Source organism: Amblyomma mixtum, chromosome 8, assembly GCF_055824585.1.
Source record: "Amblyomma mixtum isolate Tamu chromosome 8, ASM5582458v1, whole genome shotgun sequence".
In the NCBI taxonomy this organism is placed as follows: Eukaryota; Metazoa; Arthropoda; class Arachnida; order Ixodida; family Ixodidae; genus Amblyomma; species Amblyomma mixtum.
The window spans coordinates 54462017-54477882 of NC_143019.1; the positions used below are offsets into that span (position 1 = coordinate 54462017).

General features: G+C 49.0%; 1 protein-coding gene across 1 annotated transcript; it reads left to right on the forward strand.

Annotated features, from left to right (window-relative positions):
* Positions 1 to 6264: 6264 nt before the first annotated feature.
* Positions 6265 to 15866, forward strand: LOC149332467 (neuroglobin-like). The gene is made up of 3 exons (XM_089558082.1): positions 6265 to 6636; positions 11619 to 11850; positions 13027 to 15866. The coding sequence occupies exons 1-3, from the start codon at positions 6482 to 6484 to the stop codon at positions 13204 to 13206; spliced, it is 567 nt and encodes a 188-aa protein (XP_089414208.1). The 5' UTR covers positions 6265 to 6481; the 3' UTR covers positions 13207 to 15866.

The window sequence follows — 15866 nt, forward strand, 5'->3', positions numbered from 1 at the left end:
CGCACTGCACTCTTCCTCATTTCAGCCTGCAGCTTGGTCCAGTGTAGAAAGATACTGCATGATTGGCATGCTTTTGTTATACAATGCATGTGTAGTGCAAGGTGTATTTATCCAGAAGAAAGCAGAAAATTGAGTGCATTACAATTGTGCTCGGAGCGAAATCGCTGGTTGTAGACAAGTTGCTGTGGTAAGAATGCTGTGCCTATTGCACGTAGCTATGTCATTGCATTAAGCTTGCTATACGGATGACTGAGTGTTCTATTTTGATGGAATTGCACCATTGGTGGGGCATAGTAGGATTCCAACAAGTAATGGGAGTCGCTGCGAATGCAAGCTTGCGGGGTTTACCATCTTGGGGGCAGGCATGGCTTGTATATTCACACGATATGTGACGAAATCCGTGTGCCTCGGTGCACCGTGCCAACATTAACCAAAATGAGCGCACATGTGAAAAAATGCTGTCAAGACACTGGTGAATGCTGTTAAATTTCGAACGTATGCGTGAATATTCTTCACGGCACCGTCACAAATTTTCAACTATGATATAACTTGGTTTCTCGTTCTTCGCGCATTATCGCAGCACTGCCTCTAATAGCAAGGCTGCCGGAGTATTTGTGCACTTGAACCTCGTTAATTAGAACTTTCTGTGGGTTCGAAAAATTATTGCTATGAAAGGAGTTAAAACCAGATTCAGACACTTTAAATTGGGGGCTGGCATTCTCCGCATGTGCATATTAATGGAAGCGATTACAAAAATGCCCGTGGGCTGTGATGGCTGCTCACGTTAAAGAACCCCAGGCGGTCTAAATTAATACGGAGCCCTCCACTACGGCATCCCTCATCCCCATGTGAGGGATCCCGTATAGTGGACGGCATACCAAAGCATTGTACACGCCTCATCGGGAGCACGTATTGTTAACTTCTTCCACCACGAGAGCTTGAGTAGTACTAATTGCAGTTCCAAGGAATCCGCCGACTCCCTACGTACCACACTGCAGGAAGCTGTGATGCGGCTGGTCTACATGCGGAGGCCTTGAGTGGAACAAAATGGCGGCGCTCCTTGAAACAAGGAGCGGGCTTCTGCGACAATGCTTCGTAGTATCAACGTTTTGATCGTGGTACCAACATGCAGTTTCGTCGCCGTCATGTGTAACCGGTGACGTGCCATCGGTTTCGGGTGTAATATCGAACTGCTTTATATCTTTCGTCATATATTCGTTTTGCTGTCTCGTGCTCTGCGCTTTTGCAAGCGTTGCTCAGTTCGCTGTGGTGTCTCCAGGACACACTCAACCATTTGCTCCAGCATATTGGCAATTCGAAGGCGAAGTAGAGTCACTTGTCATTAGATTGTAAACCCGCGACCTCGGCTGCTGATCCTGCAGGGTCGCAAGTTCCATTACGGCTGCGGCCGCCGTGCTGTGCGATCTCTATTAAAGGAGTTGAAACCAGATTTAGACGCTTTAAATTGGGGGGCTGGCATTCTCCGCGTGTGAAAATTAATGGAAGCGGATTGCAAAAATTCCCGCGAGCTGTGCAATGGCAGCGCACGTTGAAGAACCCCAGGCGGTCTAAGTTAGTCCGGAGCCCTCCCCTACGGCGTCCCCCACAGCCCACGCGTCGCATTGACACGTGGGCAATCCCAGGCAATCAAGATGGTGCATCGCCTCGCCCGTGAACTTCAACACCGGGCGCCTAGGATTCCCTGGCCTTATCCACGTGGGACACTACGTTCCACTCTTCGTACACTTCCTGTTCCAGGCAAATCTCGTCACCATTCAACTACGCGCATTCTTCGACGCATACACCTAAATACACTCCTTGCTTTCCTTACATTGCCCTTTCTCCTGCCCCGTTGCCATTTAGTCCCCTCTTTTCCCATTCCCTTCTCCCTCAACGTGTCAGGCTTGGCGAGCTTCGGACCAGTTGGCCTTGCCCTGGCCTAAGACATCCTTGATGAAATAAATTAAAAAAAATAAAGTTTTTTTCTCTCTTTCTCCGCGATTTTAAAGCACTATAAGAGATCAAATTTTTGTTATTTCAACTGATAAATTAGACATTCGTGGTGTTCGCGCCTACAACCGCCAAATAAGTTATAATTAAATTTATTTTTGCCGCCGCGGTGGCTCAGCGGTTATGGTGCTCGGCTGCTGACCCGAGAGACGCGGGTTCGATCCCGGCCGCGGCGGCTGGAATTTCTTTGGAGGAGAAATTCTAGAGGCCCGTGTACTGTGCGATGTCAGTGCACGTTAAAGAACCCCAGGTGGTCGAAATTTCCGGAGCCCTCCACTACGGCGTCTCTCATAGCCTCAGTCGCTTTGGGACGTTAAACCCCATAAACCAACCAACCAAATTTCTTTTTGATGCTCTTTTGGTTTCTCTTTTATCAACCGCCGATGACAGAGGTTACTTGTAGTTAGTGCTTAGGCACTTCAGGTCACGTGAGGCGCGAAAAAAAAATGCATTATCGCTGATACGAATTCACGACCCAGCCTGCTTTAAGCTGGAATGACAACAGACGACGCATCGCAATTACAATACCGTTTTTTTTTTGGTTTCACGTGACCTAAACACCAACTCCACGTCTCAGCTATCGTTAGTTGATAAAACCTTAACACCAAGGTGAAATTAAGGAATAAATTATTTAGCGGTCATAGGCGAATACCACGGAGAGGTCCGTGCTTATAATGTCTAACGCATCATTAAAAAAAAACGACGCGCAAGCAAGAAAAATGGCCGTTGCTTAGCTCAGCTACGCCAGGACATACTTAGCGAGAGGTAAGTATCTCTGGTTACGCCACCGCCGCATCACCATCATATCTCGGTCGGAGGCGAGCTGTGACGTCACTCGGCTCCTCGCGCATGCGCACAAGTGGCGCCGAAGGCCCACAGTGAGACTGCGGGTAATGTAGCTCTCGCTACAAAAATATGCTGTATTTTCTTTTAAACCCTACAATTCGAAATTTATTTTTCGGACGTTTTGGCAATCTCCGTCGAGTCCGAAAAATCGTTCTGCGTCTGTTCGCGCCGCTGTGTTCACTTTCACGCATGCATGCCGCATTTCTGCTTCTGCCTTCTGGCTCCGCTAGGTTAATCCCCTTATACCCTGCCACTACGGTGGCTAGACGGGACTGTCACGCTACAGCCAGACCCAGCACCGCGAACCCTCTGCTCACTCACTTTCCTTCTTCTGCTATCATACGTCCGCTTGCTATCGTGCATTGAGGAAGGAAAGAATTCAGGAGAGGCCGTTACGTGATATTAAAGCCGAATGCGTAGGCTGCCACCTACTTGACCACCGTCTCGGTGGGCTTGCGCAACCGTAACAGACAATGCAGCAGTGAGAGAGAAAAACAACTTTATTGCCATAGATTGGCGGTATTTAGGGTAGGTGTGCTTGGTGTGGCCCCCAGGTGGGGGCGACTTCCTGGGCCCACGAAATGAGTGCCAGTTGGATGCTCTTGTCTGGCCTTTTGAGGAGTTGGTTCCATCCGTCTTCGGAGGGTGCTGGCAGTAAGGTTCGAGGGGGCGGATTTCCTGACTAGCCCGAGGACTAACCAACCGGGCGGCCAGCCCCACTGACCCAGACGCTCTTGCCGAGGCTCCCCAGACCTTTGCCGAAATTACCAACCTCTACAGAGAGATGAGACGCCAGTTCCCGCCTCCACACCCCGACTTGAATCGAGCGCAAGCCACCTTGCTCCGCAGGTTGCAGACACACTCTATCCTCAGCCATTCTAGACTTTCACTCATCACAGACGGGGAATACGACCCCGTCTACCAAAATTGTTACCAGGGAGAAATCGCCACCCAGGCTCACATCCTCTGGGGTTGCGCGAGAAATCCGCCCCCTCGAACCTCAATGCAGCAGACGACGCGTTGCAGCCAACGTTAGTATTGGCTGTGCCCTCGGACAAAGACTCCTAATCATGCTCCTAATAGTCCTTGCGAAAGCACGTGACTACCGGCGCACTTTTTGGCGCGCAGTTCGGATAGCGAGTACCTCTCCCATGGAGGAAGGAAAGAACTCTTCCTTCACGGCCTCTCCTAAGCTATTACTCCATGCTGTCGCGTGAAAAAGAGGAGGCAGTGAAGAAAGAACGCGGACCAAGGAAGTTACAGCGGTTATGTCGTCGAAAGATACGAAGCTGAAATACCCCAGGGCCTTCAAGGACAGCGAAGAAATGTCTAAAGCTTGGACATCCCATTTTTATCATTTTGATAACATTTTCCATGTTAGTCACCATGCCTCTGAGTTTCCTCTATTAGTGTGTGCTAAGAGGCTTTGCACTTTCTGTGGTCCCAGTTAAGAGGCATATTCTAGTCGAAGAGTTCAATTAGCATTGGCAATTAGCAGACAAGCACACGTTCGGAACTTCGAGCTGCACATTGTCTTGGCAGCGACTCTCTCGCCGCGGCCTCTCATTTATGCAGCGCTCTTGAAGCGTCGCTGCCGCGGCTCTCCCCAGACGCGACGCCATCTGCTCCTCCTGTAGCGCACTTGGTCTTGACGCAACGTGTGCGCCTCGCTCGTAGAGGGCGTGATGATGTCATCTTTTTGGGGCCGCCGCGGTAGCTCAGCGGTTATGGTGCTCGGCTGCTGACCCGAAAGACACGGGTTCGATCCCGGCCGCGGCGGCTGGAATTTCTTTGGAGGAGAAATTCTAGAGGCCCGTGTACTGTGCGATGTCAGTGCACGTTAAAGAACCCCACGAAATTTCCGGAGCCCTTCACTACGGCGTCTCTCATAGCCTTAGTCGCTTTGGGACGCTAAACCCCATAAACCTAAACCTCATCTTTTTGGGACCATCTCTCGGCCTCAGTGATGATCGGCGACTGAATTTGGCCTAATTGGGCTAGTAATATTTTCGCATTAACGAGAAAAAAAGGGGGAACTGCTCCTCATACATCACCCGGCGGCCGTACCGCGCTCTGCTTGCGTCTGTCCTCTTTCGCAGTGGCGCATGGCACGTGTCAGCACATGCTGGCAGTCTGGATAGCCGTCTGCACTCCCTCTCTAAGAGGCGATGGGAAAGCCAGCAATAACAGACCCTGTCGCCGCACAAGCGTTAGTACGAGCACGAGACCGGGAAAGAGGTGAGCCCATCAAGACGCCGCCGCGCATAGCGCTACAGAATGCGAGGCGACGGCGTCAAGACCCTGCAGTGCTTGCCGCCGAAGCCGTAGTGGAGAGGATGCTATGCGAAGACCCCGCACACGCACGAAGCGATCATGGCCCCGTATACTATTTCGGGTTGGAGGCCTCCTCACGGGACAAAATGAAGGTTTGGTTTGGTTTGGTTTGGTTTTATGGGGTTTAACGTCCCAAAGCGACTCGCGCTATGAGAGACGCCGTAGTGAAGGGCTCCGAAATTTCGACCACCTGGGGTTCTTTAACGTGCACTGACATCGCACAGTACATGGGCCTCTAGCATTTCTCCTCCAAATAAATTCAACCGCCGCGGCCGGGATCGAACCCGCGTCTTGCAGGTCAGCAGCCGAGCACCATAACCACTGAGCCACCGCGGCGGCTCAGCGCGAGTCGAAGCATGGAGGCGCGAAAGCCGAAGGAGCCAAGGAGCAGTTTTACGGATTAACCTGTCTGATTACAAGTGGTCTGTTTGGGATCGTTTGCGAATCCGCAACGATCTCACGGCATCAGCCTTCCACTCGACGCTGCGAGAGGCGTTTTCGATTGCCGACCTAATTACTTTCACGTAGTTTTACACCAGCCGCTGGTGAATTTTGCGTTACAAGCCGTTAGCGTAGCGCCAATTTTTGCGTCACCAGGCCGGATATGGGCGCTGTTGTTTTCGGACACCTCTAATATGTCCGCTGTAGTAGCCCGCCAGTGGATATCCACCGAACATGCTGTATGAACATCCTGCTTCGTCGTATAGCCATCCATACGTGACCCCCGGACGTCCCTGCTCGGTTAACTAGATTAAGTCGCCAGCCTCTTCCTTCCCGCAGTAATCATTGAAGGACTGCGCCAGTCGTTTCACGCCGAGACCTGTCCTTGCACAAAAAGACACAGACATGACCTGCACAAATACGCCCTCATCGCTCGTGCCCATACAGTCCGGCGATCCCGTTTTCCCGCTTTGCGTTGTTCCCTTTTGTCCCCGGAGTCAAACGATCGTTAGCGAGTTTCCCGCTGTCGCCGCTCATTCGTCGCGGATGCATGAACACGGCTCTTTCACAACAACATCGTCAACGCCGCCCCGTGCCTACGGGAGGGGGGGACAAGGCCAACAACGCTCGGTAAACGCAACTCGGGCAAGGCCAACGCCAACGCTCGCCCCAGCTCGATCGCCGCCGCCGACGCCCGAGGTGGCGTCGCGGTGTCGGCGGCTGGCGCGCTCTCCTGCGGCCAAAACCCGCGGTGGCGGAGCCCGCGGCGGCGACGGGAGCGGCGGGCGGAGCGGCGGAAGACCCAAACCTCGGCTAGAGAGAGTGAGGTCGTTGCGCTGGCGCCGCCATCATGGGCTACGGCGTTAGCCGGCAGTCGGTGCTACGCGGGGAAGCCGACGCCGAGCTGAGCACGGCGCTAACGCCGCGCCAAGCGCAGCTGGTGCGATCTACCTGGGCCGTACTCTCGCAGGACCTCGCCGGCACCGGAGTGGTCGTCTTCAAGCGGTACGACGCCCCCCCGCGCTCGCATGCTGTCTCGCTCTCTCTCCAGCCAAACGAACGATGTGCACGCACAAACGTATGCATGCATTGCGTGTTTCTCGACCGCACGAGTCTGCTCCGTGCGTTGGCCGTCCGTGACGCTACGCATTCTCATAATCAGGAAGCGCTCGCTTTAGCCCATATAGCAACATCGTCTGCGTTTCGGGAGCAGACGAAGTGGAGGTTCGCGTTGTGCGTGCATCGCGGTGGTAGTTTATTATTTTCTTTCTTGCAATGAGAGAAAAGATTCAGTGCAACAGGCAAACGAAACTGCAGTCTAGAAGTTGCTATCGTACACTTTTTTTTTTTCTGCGGGATTCGACCGTACATGTACGTTTCTCATCCCCCGACGATGACGAGATGCGGCGCGCGCATCTCGTCGGCGTAGTACATGTAGGGGTTCTGGATCTCCACCGCCGTCGATATACCGTGCCTCATTTCTGCGGCGAGTCGGCGAGGCGAACTCAAATGCACTCTCCTCATCGATATTCCGTGTGCGTCTGTCTGCACGGCGGAACAGGTGACCCGTTTGATGGGCGCCAGCTCTCCTTCCTCTCGCGGCGTTATATATCGAGGGAATTTAATATGCAGCTCGACGAAACCGAGCAGATATATATTTACCGCGCTGGAGATTTTTGCGGCACAGGGGGAAAAAAAACCGTGCCGGAAAGCCCTTTTCGAGGCTGTGCTCAGCCGACTTCAACGGCTGCACGTACTCGTACGTGCTTACGTATGCGTTCTGAAGCGTGCACGTACATAGCCTTCCGAAAGTTTATAGGCCACTCCGAAATAGTCACGAGGAGGGACCTGCGGTGAGTTTCTCTTGCTCTGTTTAGACGCTGGAATATGGGTGACGTAAATGACCTCGGAACTTTTTGAGAAGAAATAATTGTAGTGCACGTCACAGCATGCATGGTTTGCAGGCCTGCATGTAGTGATCAGTTTATCGCAATGATATTTTGCATCTCGCCGTTCTGCCAGTGCCTTTTTTAAAGGCAGTCTGTGTTCCCCAATTCCTTATTGTAGTCTTCCAGACCTTAGTATTGAGTTCTATAGAACGTTAGAACTTTTTTTCTGCGAGAAAATGTTATGCGATCTTAAAGTTGGTGTCTGATACAAAATTGTGCAAACTCGTTTGTACAAACCATTTCACGCGATAGTAGAACGCACGTGATAAAGTTCTCCCATTTGACATCCCTGCATGAAAAATGAAGATGGTGCATTATTCAAAGGCGGTGCAACCAAATTATTTACCTATTATTTAGCTGTTCTTATGCACGTCAACATCCAAGCAATTGACTCCATTCAGCAGAGTGTTGTTACGTAGGAACTCAAAAATTCTGGGCACAAAATCGGTCCTACGTACTTGGCCAACGGCGGCTGTCGAGCTTGGCCCAACGTTGAGGATTGTCACTGAACTAAGGTAGGCCACTAATATGGTCGACAGTGGCAGTAGTTGGCAGTGGGTAGTGGAGAAGAAGACAGCAACTTTACGTCGACATACCGTCTTATTAGAAGAAAAAATAACAAAACGAAAAGCCTATGCAGCAGTAGCAGCATATGCAACAAAGCCATGGCAACATATGAGCTCGGTGTTCTGAGGACTTTTGAAAAGGACAATGCGATGTGCGCTGTAACGACCACAGTAGTTCTACGTACACCTTGTAAAACTACCCTCTGGGGTCGCATGTATATATGTAGGGCCCTTTGTTCTCGTTATTTTTTGCCTTCGGAATTAGTGGAGTAAAAATAGGGCGATTTTCTGATGTAAAATTTAATTACACATGGGTTATTCAGCAAAAATGTTCGATAATACTAGCTTTTTTACAGCTATTTTATGCCAGCAGTGTATTCAAATAAGTTAATGAATTTACTATGAATGCTCGTTTTTGTGCGAGACAAAATGATCTTTTTTCGCTCACCATTTAACTAACAATGTGTAAATGGAAAGTGAAAAAATCATATTTTTTTCTCAATAACTAAAATTATTTGTCGCGTTTATAACCATATCCGGAGCGGCACTACTGTGTCCGTTCAAGACCTGCATGCCTTTGTACAGTCGGGGACAAAAGTCTCTGGACCAGGTGTTCCTCTACCGAAGCCGACAGTTCTGCAATTAGACGGCGGCTGGAGACTACACATGCGTAGATGAAGCAACACAATTTTGGCTTTTCCCTGCACATGTGTGGTCTACAGTCGCCGGCTTAGTGCGCAGCTATCGGTTTCGTTTGAGGAACACGTTGTCCAGAGACTTTTGTCCCCGACTGTACACCATAGAAAAGGAGTCATTCAACGTCACAACGACAATTTCAAACGCGCAAAAGCCTTGGAGTTGCACGTCGCTAATGCGTGGGTAGCACTTGATGCAATGTTGCTAGTACGTCGTCTGGTTAGAAGCTGTGTTTTGCCCTTGGCTTCTAAAACGTATTTTTCGAACTTATCGTCAAATTTAGCCGTGTCGTTAAAAGAGGTTTGAAATCATCACTTAACTGAAAACACCCATATATAGAATAAGCGCAAAATAATCGCCAATTTTTGTACTGTTTCTTTAGCTTTGCGCACTGAAAGACCGCGTTCGTTAGAAGGCGGATTTTCGGGTAGAAATCGGGTTTAACCTGTTCTTTAAAAATAAGTGCGTCGTGTAATAATCTTTTAGCCGAAAATGACGGGTACTACATATATATGCTTCAAAAAATTACGCCGACTGGCCCATAATGTAAAGCGAGATTAGTTGCATAACCAACTGGTACAAATTGGCTTAGCACTGCATGCGAACACGACAGAACGACGATACGACAAGCGCTCCTGTCTTTGAAAGGTGGCGTTAGCTACTGGTATGCGGCGAATATATATGGGGTGTTTCAGGTAAATTGAACTAAGGTTTTAAAAAAAAATGGTGCACCGGATCTGGGTGAAACCAACGACAAATTGTTTCCCGTCGTGTGGCGCTTCTCAGAGTATTTTATAACAGGCTTGGCAGCGCTACAATATGGTAGCGCAAGAGCGCTACAAAAAACAACAAAACAACTACAAAAAAAAACTGGATCGGTTCTCTCTTAAACCCCTCTACAACTAGCGAAACGCACATGACCCTAAAGTGAGTATTTGAAATTTCGCATTATTAATGTTACCTAATTAAGCGGAATTTAAACATACTCTGAGGAGCGCCACACGACGGGAAACAACGTGGCTCTGTTTTACCCAGCTCGGATAAGTCACTTTTTTTAATATTTGGCTCAAGTTACGTGAAACACTCTGTAGATGAGCGGGCACGCCGCAGTAGATGAGCGTGTACACCTTTAACACGAATACTCCTACATGGGAATAAACAGGGAGTAACCTGTCCTCTAGTGCACAGGGAGTCCGCTAGAGGAGCTCTTAACACGGATACTCCTACATGGAAGTAAAGAGGGAGTAACCTGTCCTCTAGTGCACTTCCTTTTATGATAGGGAGTCCGCTAGAGGACAGCTTACTCCCTTTTTAAGGCGAAAGCCTTTAGTGCTTCATACTGTCGTGACCAAGATGTGTTAGCAAATGTGTCCGCGTTTCGGATGCATGCCTTATATGGACATACGCCAATCAATAGGCAATCGATACTTAAGCGGGTGCAATCGAAAGACATCGGAACATGATATAAAGGGATTTCGTGATTATAACATTGCACTTAATGACTAAATGAATAATTGGTAATTAGTAGTAAAGAAGTGGCATGTGGGACTGTGCACTGCGCCTGTACAGCCGGCCAAATCTTTAGCTGACGTGCGCGACGGCCGCGTTTTCCGTGCTCCTGCAGCTTATGACGATGCAAACTTACTAAGATATCAATTTTAAGCAGAGACACTAAACTCCTGCTTAATATTGAGCTTTCCCCAATTTTGCTTCGCCACAAAGCGCAGGAGCGCAGAAAAAGCGGCCGTCGCGCACGCCAGCTAAAGATTTGGCCGGCTGTACCTTAACACTAATTAATCAGTGTACTAGTTAAGATCATGTTAACAATCAGTAACCTTACATAAACTTGGTTTTGTTTGGTTTTGTGGGGTTTAACGTCCCAAAGCGACTAAGGCTATGAGAGACGCCGTAGTGAAGGGCTCCGGAAATTTCGACCACCTAGTATCACGAAATGTGCAAGTCATGCTTAACTATCATTAACCATCATTAATGGTTAGACGTTTCTAGACGTTCCTTAGACATTATGTCGAACATTCTAGAGAGTTCCATCACTTGACATGTGAGTGACAGGACACGATGGATGGCATTAGAACACTGCGCTTAAGGCTTTCGCCTTAAGCGCAGTGTCCTTTCTGTTTAGAGTGTATAGTGAAGTGGAACGAACGGTTTTTACTAACAATGAAACCACTCTCTCGCTTCTAAAAATGTCTCGCTATTCAACCGTCGACGATACCCGCTCTCATTTTCCTTGGTCACTGCCTCTTTGTCGGACCAAATACGGTATGCAATCTTTATCTTTTATTCTGTCAAAATACCTAAACATTTTAGAAAATAACAACATATCGCTAAAAGACATCACGGTAAAGAGCCTAAAAACCATTTTGTATCTTTTTGAAGACGTTTAATTTCAACTTGTTCTGAACTGTGACTAAAGCTGTAACACGTGCGAATTCTGCTTATGTTGTACACCTGGATGATGTGATGCTTTTGCTTTTTGAGTATTTATGACGCTTTTTGTTGTGATTGTGATACTAATGTTGAAGTGCCACTATAAATATTCCATTCATGTTGATACTTTATTTATTGTTTTCGAGTGCCTCACCTGTAGCTGTCTTGTAAACTAACAACTCGGCAATACGTTGCCTCAGCAGTGTGGGCGCAGGGTGCCTCTCAAGCTGCATCCAAGCAGCTTTTTTCCCTGCGTCCTCTCTCTCCCAGTGATATTTGTACCACAAAGAGCGACAAATAAATTTCAACTTCAATTGCGCATGCGCAGGCTGCTGACCCGTTACCCGGAGCTGTGCCGCCTGTTCCGCAAGTTCATGACGCTTCGCGAGGATGGCAGCTACGAGTGGGACATGGAGGGACTGCAGCGACACGCCCTGCTGGTCATGCAGGGGCTGGAGGCCGCCGTCGAGAACCTGGACGACAGCCGAGTGCTGGCTGACATACTCTACGAGCTGGGCCGAAAGCACGCGCGCTTCAACGTCCAGGAGGACATGTTCGACGTAGGTCCATTGCCCCTAATTCACAGCTGCCAGTCGCGCGCGCCACTGGTATTGGCCGATTCGTCACGGTCTCTCCCTGCTTTTCTTAGGGCTCCGGGATCGTAACTAATCCACCGAAGTCGAGCGATGTTCGCGACTCGGAGGTGTGAATGTGCGCTTATTAATGCGAAAGCATTTCAAGGCTATGTCGGCGGGATCGTGTCCGAAAAACTTGTCCGCCGCAGTTGTGACGTTCACAGAAGAGGTAGCATCAAACGAGTGGCTGTAATCGAAAGAGAACGATGTGAGGATGCTGTGCTAAAAAAAAACTATGTCGATAGGTTGGTTAGTTAATTAATTAGGGCCAAAAATGTAGAAAAAACGTAGAAATAGCGCTGACGTCGATATAGTGAGTGGGCGGAAAAACAGCCGTGGACGGAAAGAGTGAAAAAATAGGCAAAGGAGTGAAAATAAAGTTTGAACCAGCCTGCTAGTTAGCACGCCTCAGCTGTAATCTGATGTATGCTGCTATGGCGAGAAAAGCGCTCTTCTAAATCAAAAGCCGATTTTTAAAAATTGTGTAAAGACTTAGGTTAAAGGTTAAATGTTTAGGGGAATCCACCTTAGGGGATTCCCCTAAACATTTGGCCAACTTAGTTCCCACTTCGAGTTATTGATCAATTCGCTGTGAACCTGTTGTGTCTACAAAGGATCACTTCAGTCGAATGGTTCTTCATCTAAGAGACGTGTATGCCCAGACTGAGTACGAACCGGAGTGGCACTCACTATTAGTGATGTGCTCTGCATTGCCCCTTTTCTAGTGCATGGACTTTTCAATATGTATTGTTTAACACTGTTTTCATAATGGCTTGTATATAGTTCATGTACATAGAACATTACATCACTGTAATAATACCATGTTGAAGAAAAAAAAAGTCCCGGTTAGCTCAATTGGTAGAGCGCCTGCTCTGGTGAAGCGGTGGTCCCAGGTTCGAGCCCCGGACCAGGACAAATTCTTTGTAACTACGAAGTTTCTTAGAAAGCTGTATAGCTTTCCTTGTAGCCGCATGGCTGCGCTCGGGTGGATGCCAGTGAGTAATTACTCCCTTATTACTTAGGTGAAACACCCTGTATATGGTTAGGTTGACTCGAAACTTCGAAGTCGCGTTCTAACTGCGCTTCCCTCGGCACGTGCAGAAGCTGTGGCAAGCGCTGAAGTTCGGGCTCGAGAGCACCCTGCAGGAGCGCTTCAACCGCGAGGTGGCGCAGGCCTGGTTCCTGGTGTTCCGTTTCCTCTCCCGCCGCATCATCGAGGGCATGCACCGGGCCAAGGAGGCCGCGGCGCAGCAGTCGTCACCCCAGCCGGCGCCAACCTAGCCACGTGCCAACCTCCACCGAACGGCTTGCGCGCCTCGGAAGCCGCCGCCACCGTACTGGACCCCAACACACTCATCTGCCGGCTGAGACCGCCGTATTGGTATGCGCCAACTCTACAGAGCAACAGATCAATTTCACAGTACCGAGCGAGCTTTTATGTTGGTGAAGGTGGCGTGACTGTGAACCATACACGCCGCTTAGCATAGCGACATTTCGCTTTATCACCTCATGTAGGGTGTCCCCGCGCCAGCAACTCCGTTTAGATGGCGACAACCATCTTCCCAATTGGCACTGGAGCTCTTTCGGACGTCCTGCGGACGTCCGAAGTACGTCCATGGGAGTTTTAATGTCCATTGGGTTTTCGGCCGGGAGACGCTATTTTATTTCTTTGTTCTACGGGGAATGCGCATCTCTCTCACCTGGACATGAAGCTTCTAAATTTTTACCAACAATAAGACATGCCCGCCACTTAATAGAGAATGTCATGGTTAGACATCCGAAAACGTAGCCTTTCGGTATAATTTTGCGTCGCCGAAAAATGGAGTCTGTCAATCAAGATGACGTACCCGTCATCACACTAAACGGCGATGATGCGCCGGGGTCTCACTCACGCAAGCGCAGTTGGAGTTTGATGGCGGAACCAATAGTAACACAATGACTGGGCGTCAGTGCACAGCTCTTCCTGGGTTTCACGGGCATCCTCCCCTGGAGTGTAAGCAAGGAGTATCATGAAGGATCTGCTAGAGATGGATTTAGATTGACACAAAGGTAACAGCCTGGAAACGTTTAATTAGAAATGAATTGGAGAGGCCTTTATCGTGCAGAGGACGTATATGGACTGATGATGACGTAAAAGTCCGTGGTGTGCTGGTTATGAGCAACACGTACCTCTTACATCAGCGGTTGGTGACGGCATTAGTGAACTGGCGGCCATCGGCCCCTTCTGCCACACTCAGCGCACAAGATGCTTGATGCCGCTTGCAGTTCGAACCGTCACGCAATTGGCATTGTAATAAACTCTGACTCGTCACACGGAAGGCATATTTAAACACGTGAATGCATCGGAAATTCGTAGTGCGTGTTACTGGAGAGCACCAAGCTTCCTGGCTAGTGGTTCCTACTATGTGGTGAACTTTAGTAAGTGTTAGTGGAGAGCATTTTCTTGTGTCAAGAGCTGCTAATCAAAGGACTTACAGCTTCGCGCAGGGCAAGGGAGCAGAATTCATTAGACGCGCAAGTATTTTTGTTTTTGTGAAGACAGCCATAATGTTTCAAGTTCCTTTGAAGAGGCAGCCGTTTCTCATGTAGTCATTGGCCTTAAGCAGACGTTTCCGTAACCCGTTGCTTTCTGACTAAAAGAATAGATCTCACTCGGACGTGACGTCATTGACGGAACCAAGACTCGTGGCACTCCTTTATTCCTCAACTCAAAGCTCGCTCGGCGAGCAACCGATCTCTAGCGACCTGTTCTGTGTGGTTCTGGCGCACACCAATAGGGTAGTCGCCGCTCAGCCACCTGGCGACCTCAGACAAAACAATCTGGTCACACGCGTGGGCATTCAGCGCGTGCACTCTACTCCGCGGACATTTTATCCGTGTGCCGCGCACCACACCTCGCGTGCGTCAGTGTGACGTCACGGAGACGAGCTCGAAGTATGTATACTCTGCCAACGACACCTCTGCACACGCATCCACGGCATGGTGACGTGCCCATGACGTCACATGCACGCGAGTGACGTCATGCGCGCGCCACTTTTTGGGTGCGACGTCCGTACACTGCACACTCTGCTCCTGCAGCTATTCTGCCGCGTTGGTGCTGTCCCATTATCCTCATATACACATGACGTCATCACGATCGACTCCCGCAGTTTTTGTAAACGTCGCCAAGGGAACATCACCGTTGTTGTACGTGTTGTCTCACAGTGTCGCGCTTGTCATATGGTTTCATGCGTACTGTAAAACAGGCTTAATTGTTAACTCAAATGGCAGCTGTTAAGGCTTGCCTACGCTTTATACACAGTGTAGGATGTGGCAAAGCTTGGAGCGCGTGTTTGGATGGCAAACCGCTTTCGCGCACTAAATACAAGGGCATTTAAAATTAACTGAAAGAAAAATTTGCGACATTGATTTTCGCAGAGAAAAAAAATTGGCACAGTCCACTCATCCAGGAGGCTTGAGAAAGATAAGACTTATCATGCGAGGGTATGCATGCTCCAGTGCATAGCAGCTACGACTAGATTAATGATAATGCCCAAAATTGCATGCAGCGCGAAATCGGTTCAGCATCAAAACATGCACCAGCAGAACCAAATTACAATGGCGCGGCAATCACTAAATAAAGTTTTCGTGTACCTGATAAAATAAGCTTTAAAATCCACCACTCAACTAATTAGAGTAGAGAATAGGGTAACGAACAGTGCACCAATGTCCTCATTTACTGAGCAAATAAGAATCGCTCTAGCAAACTAAAGGGCATGGGCGTTGCCTGCATGGAAGAGAAGTAATATATTAATTACAGCACTATTTTCAAATGCCTAAATGCCTACAAAGTATAAGCCGAAGTACCAACTGTTGTAATACACTGAACGCACGCAAATTAACATTTCGCACAACATGCTGGAAGATATGTATTCTCAATAAAAGAAAAATGTGTTGTTCAA

Coding starts and splice junctions, on each gene's coding strand:
- LOC149332467 (XM_089558082.1), top strand. CDS start 6,482: ATGGGCTACGGCGTTAGCCGGCAGTCGGTGCTACGCGGGGAAGCCGAC. Junction 6,637..11,618: donor GGAGTGGTCGTCTTCAAGCG/GTACGACGCCCC, acceptor GCGCATGCGCAG/GCTGCTGACCCGTTACCCGG. Junction 11,851..13,026: donor TCCAGGAGGACATGTTCGAC/GTAGGTCCATTG, acceptor CGGCACGTGCAG/AAGCTGTGGCAAGCGCTGAA.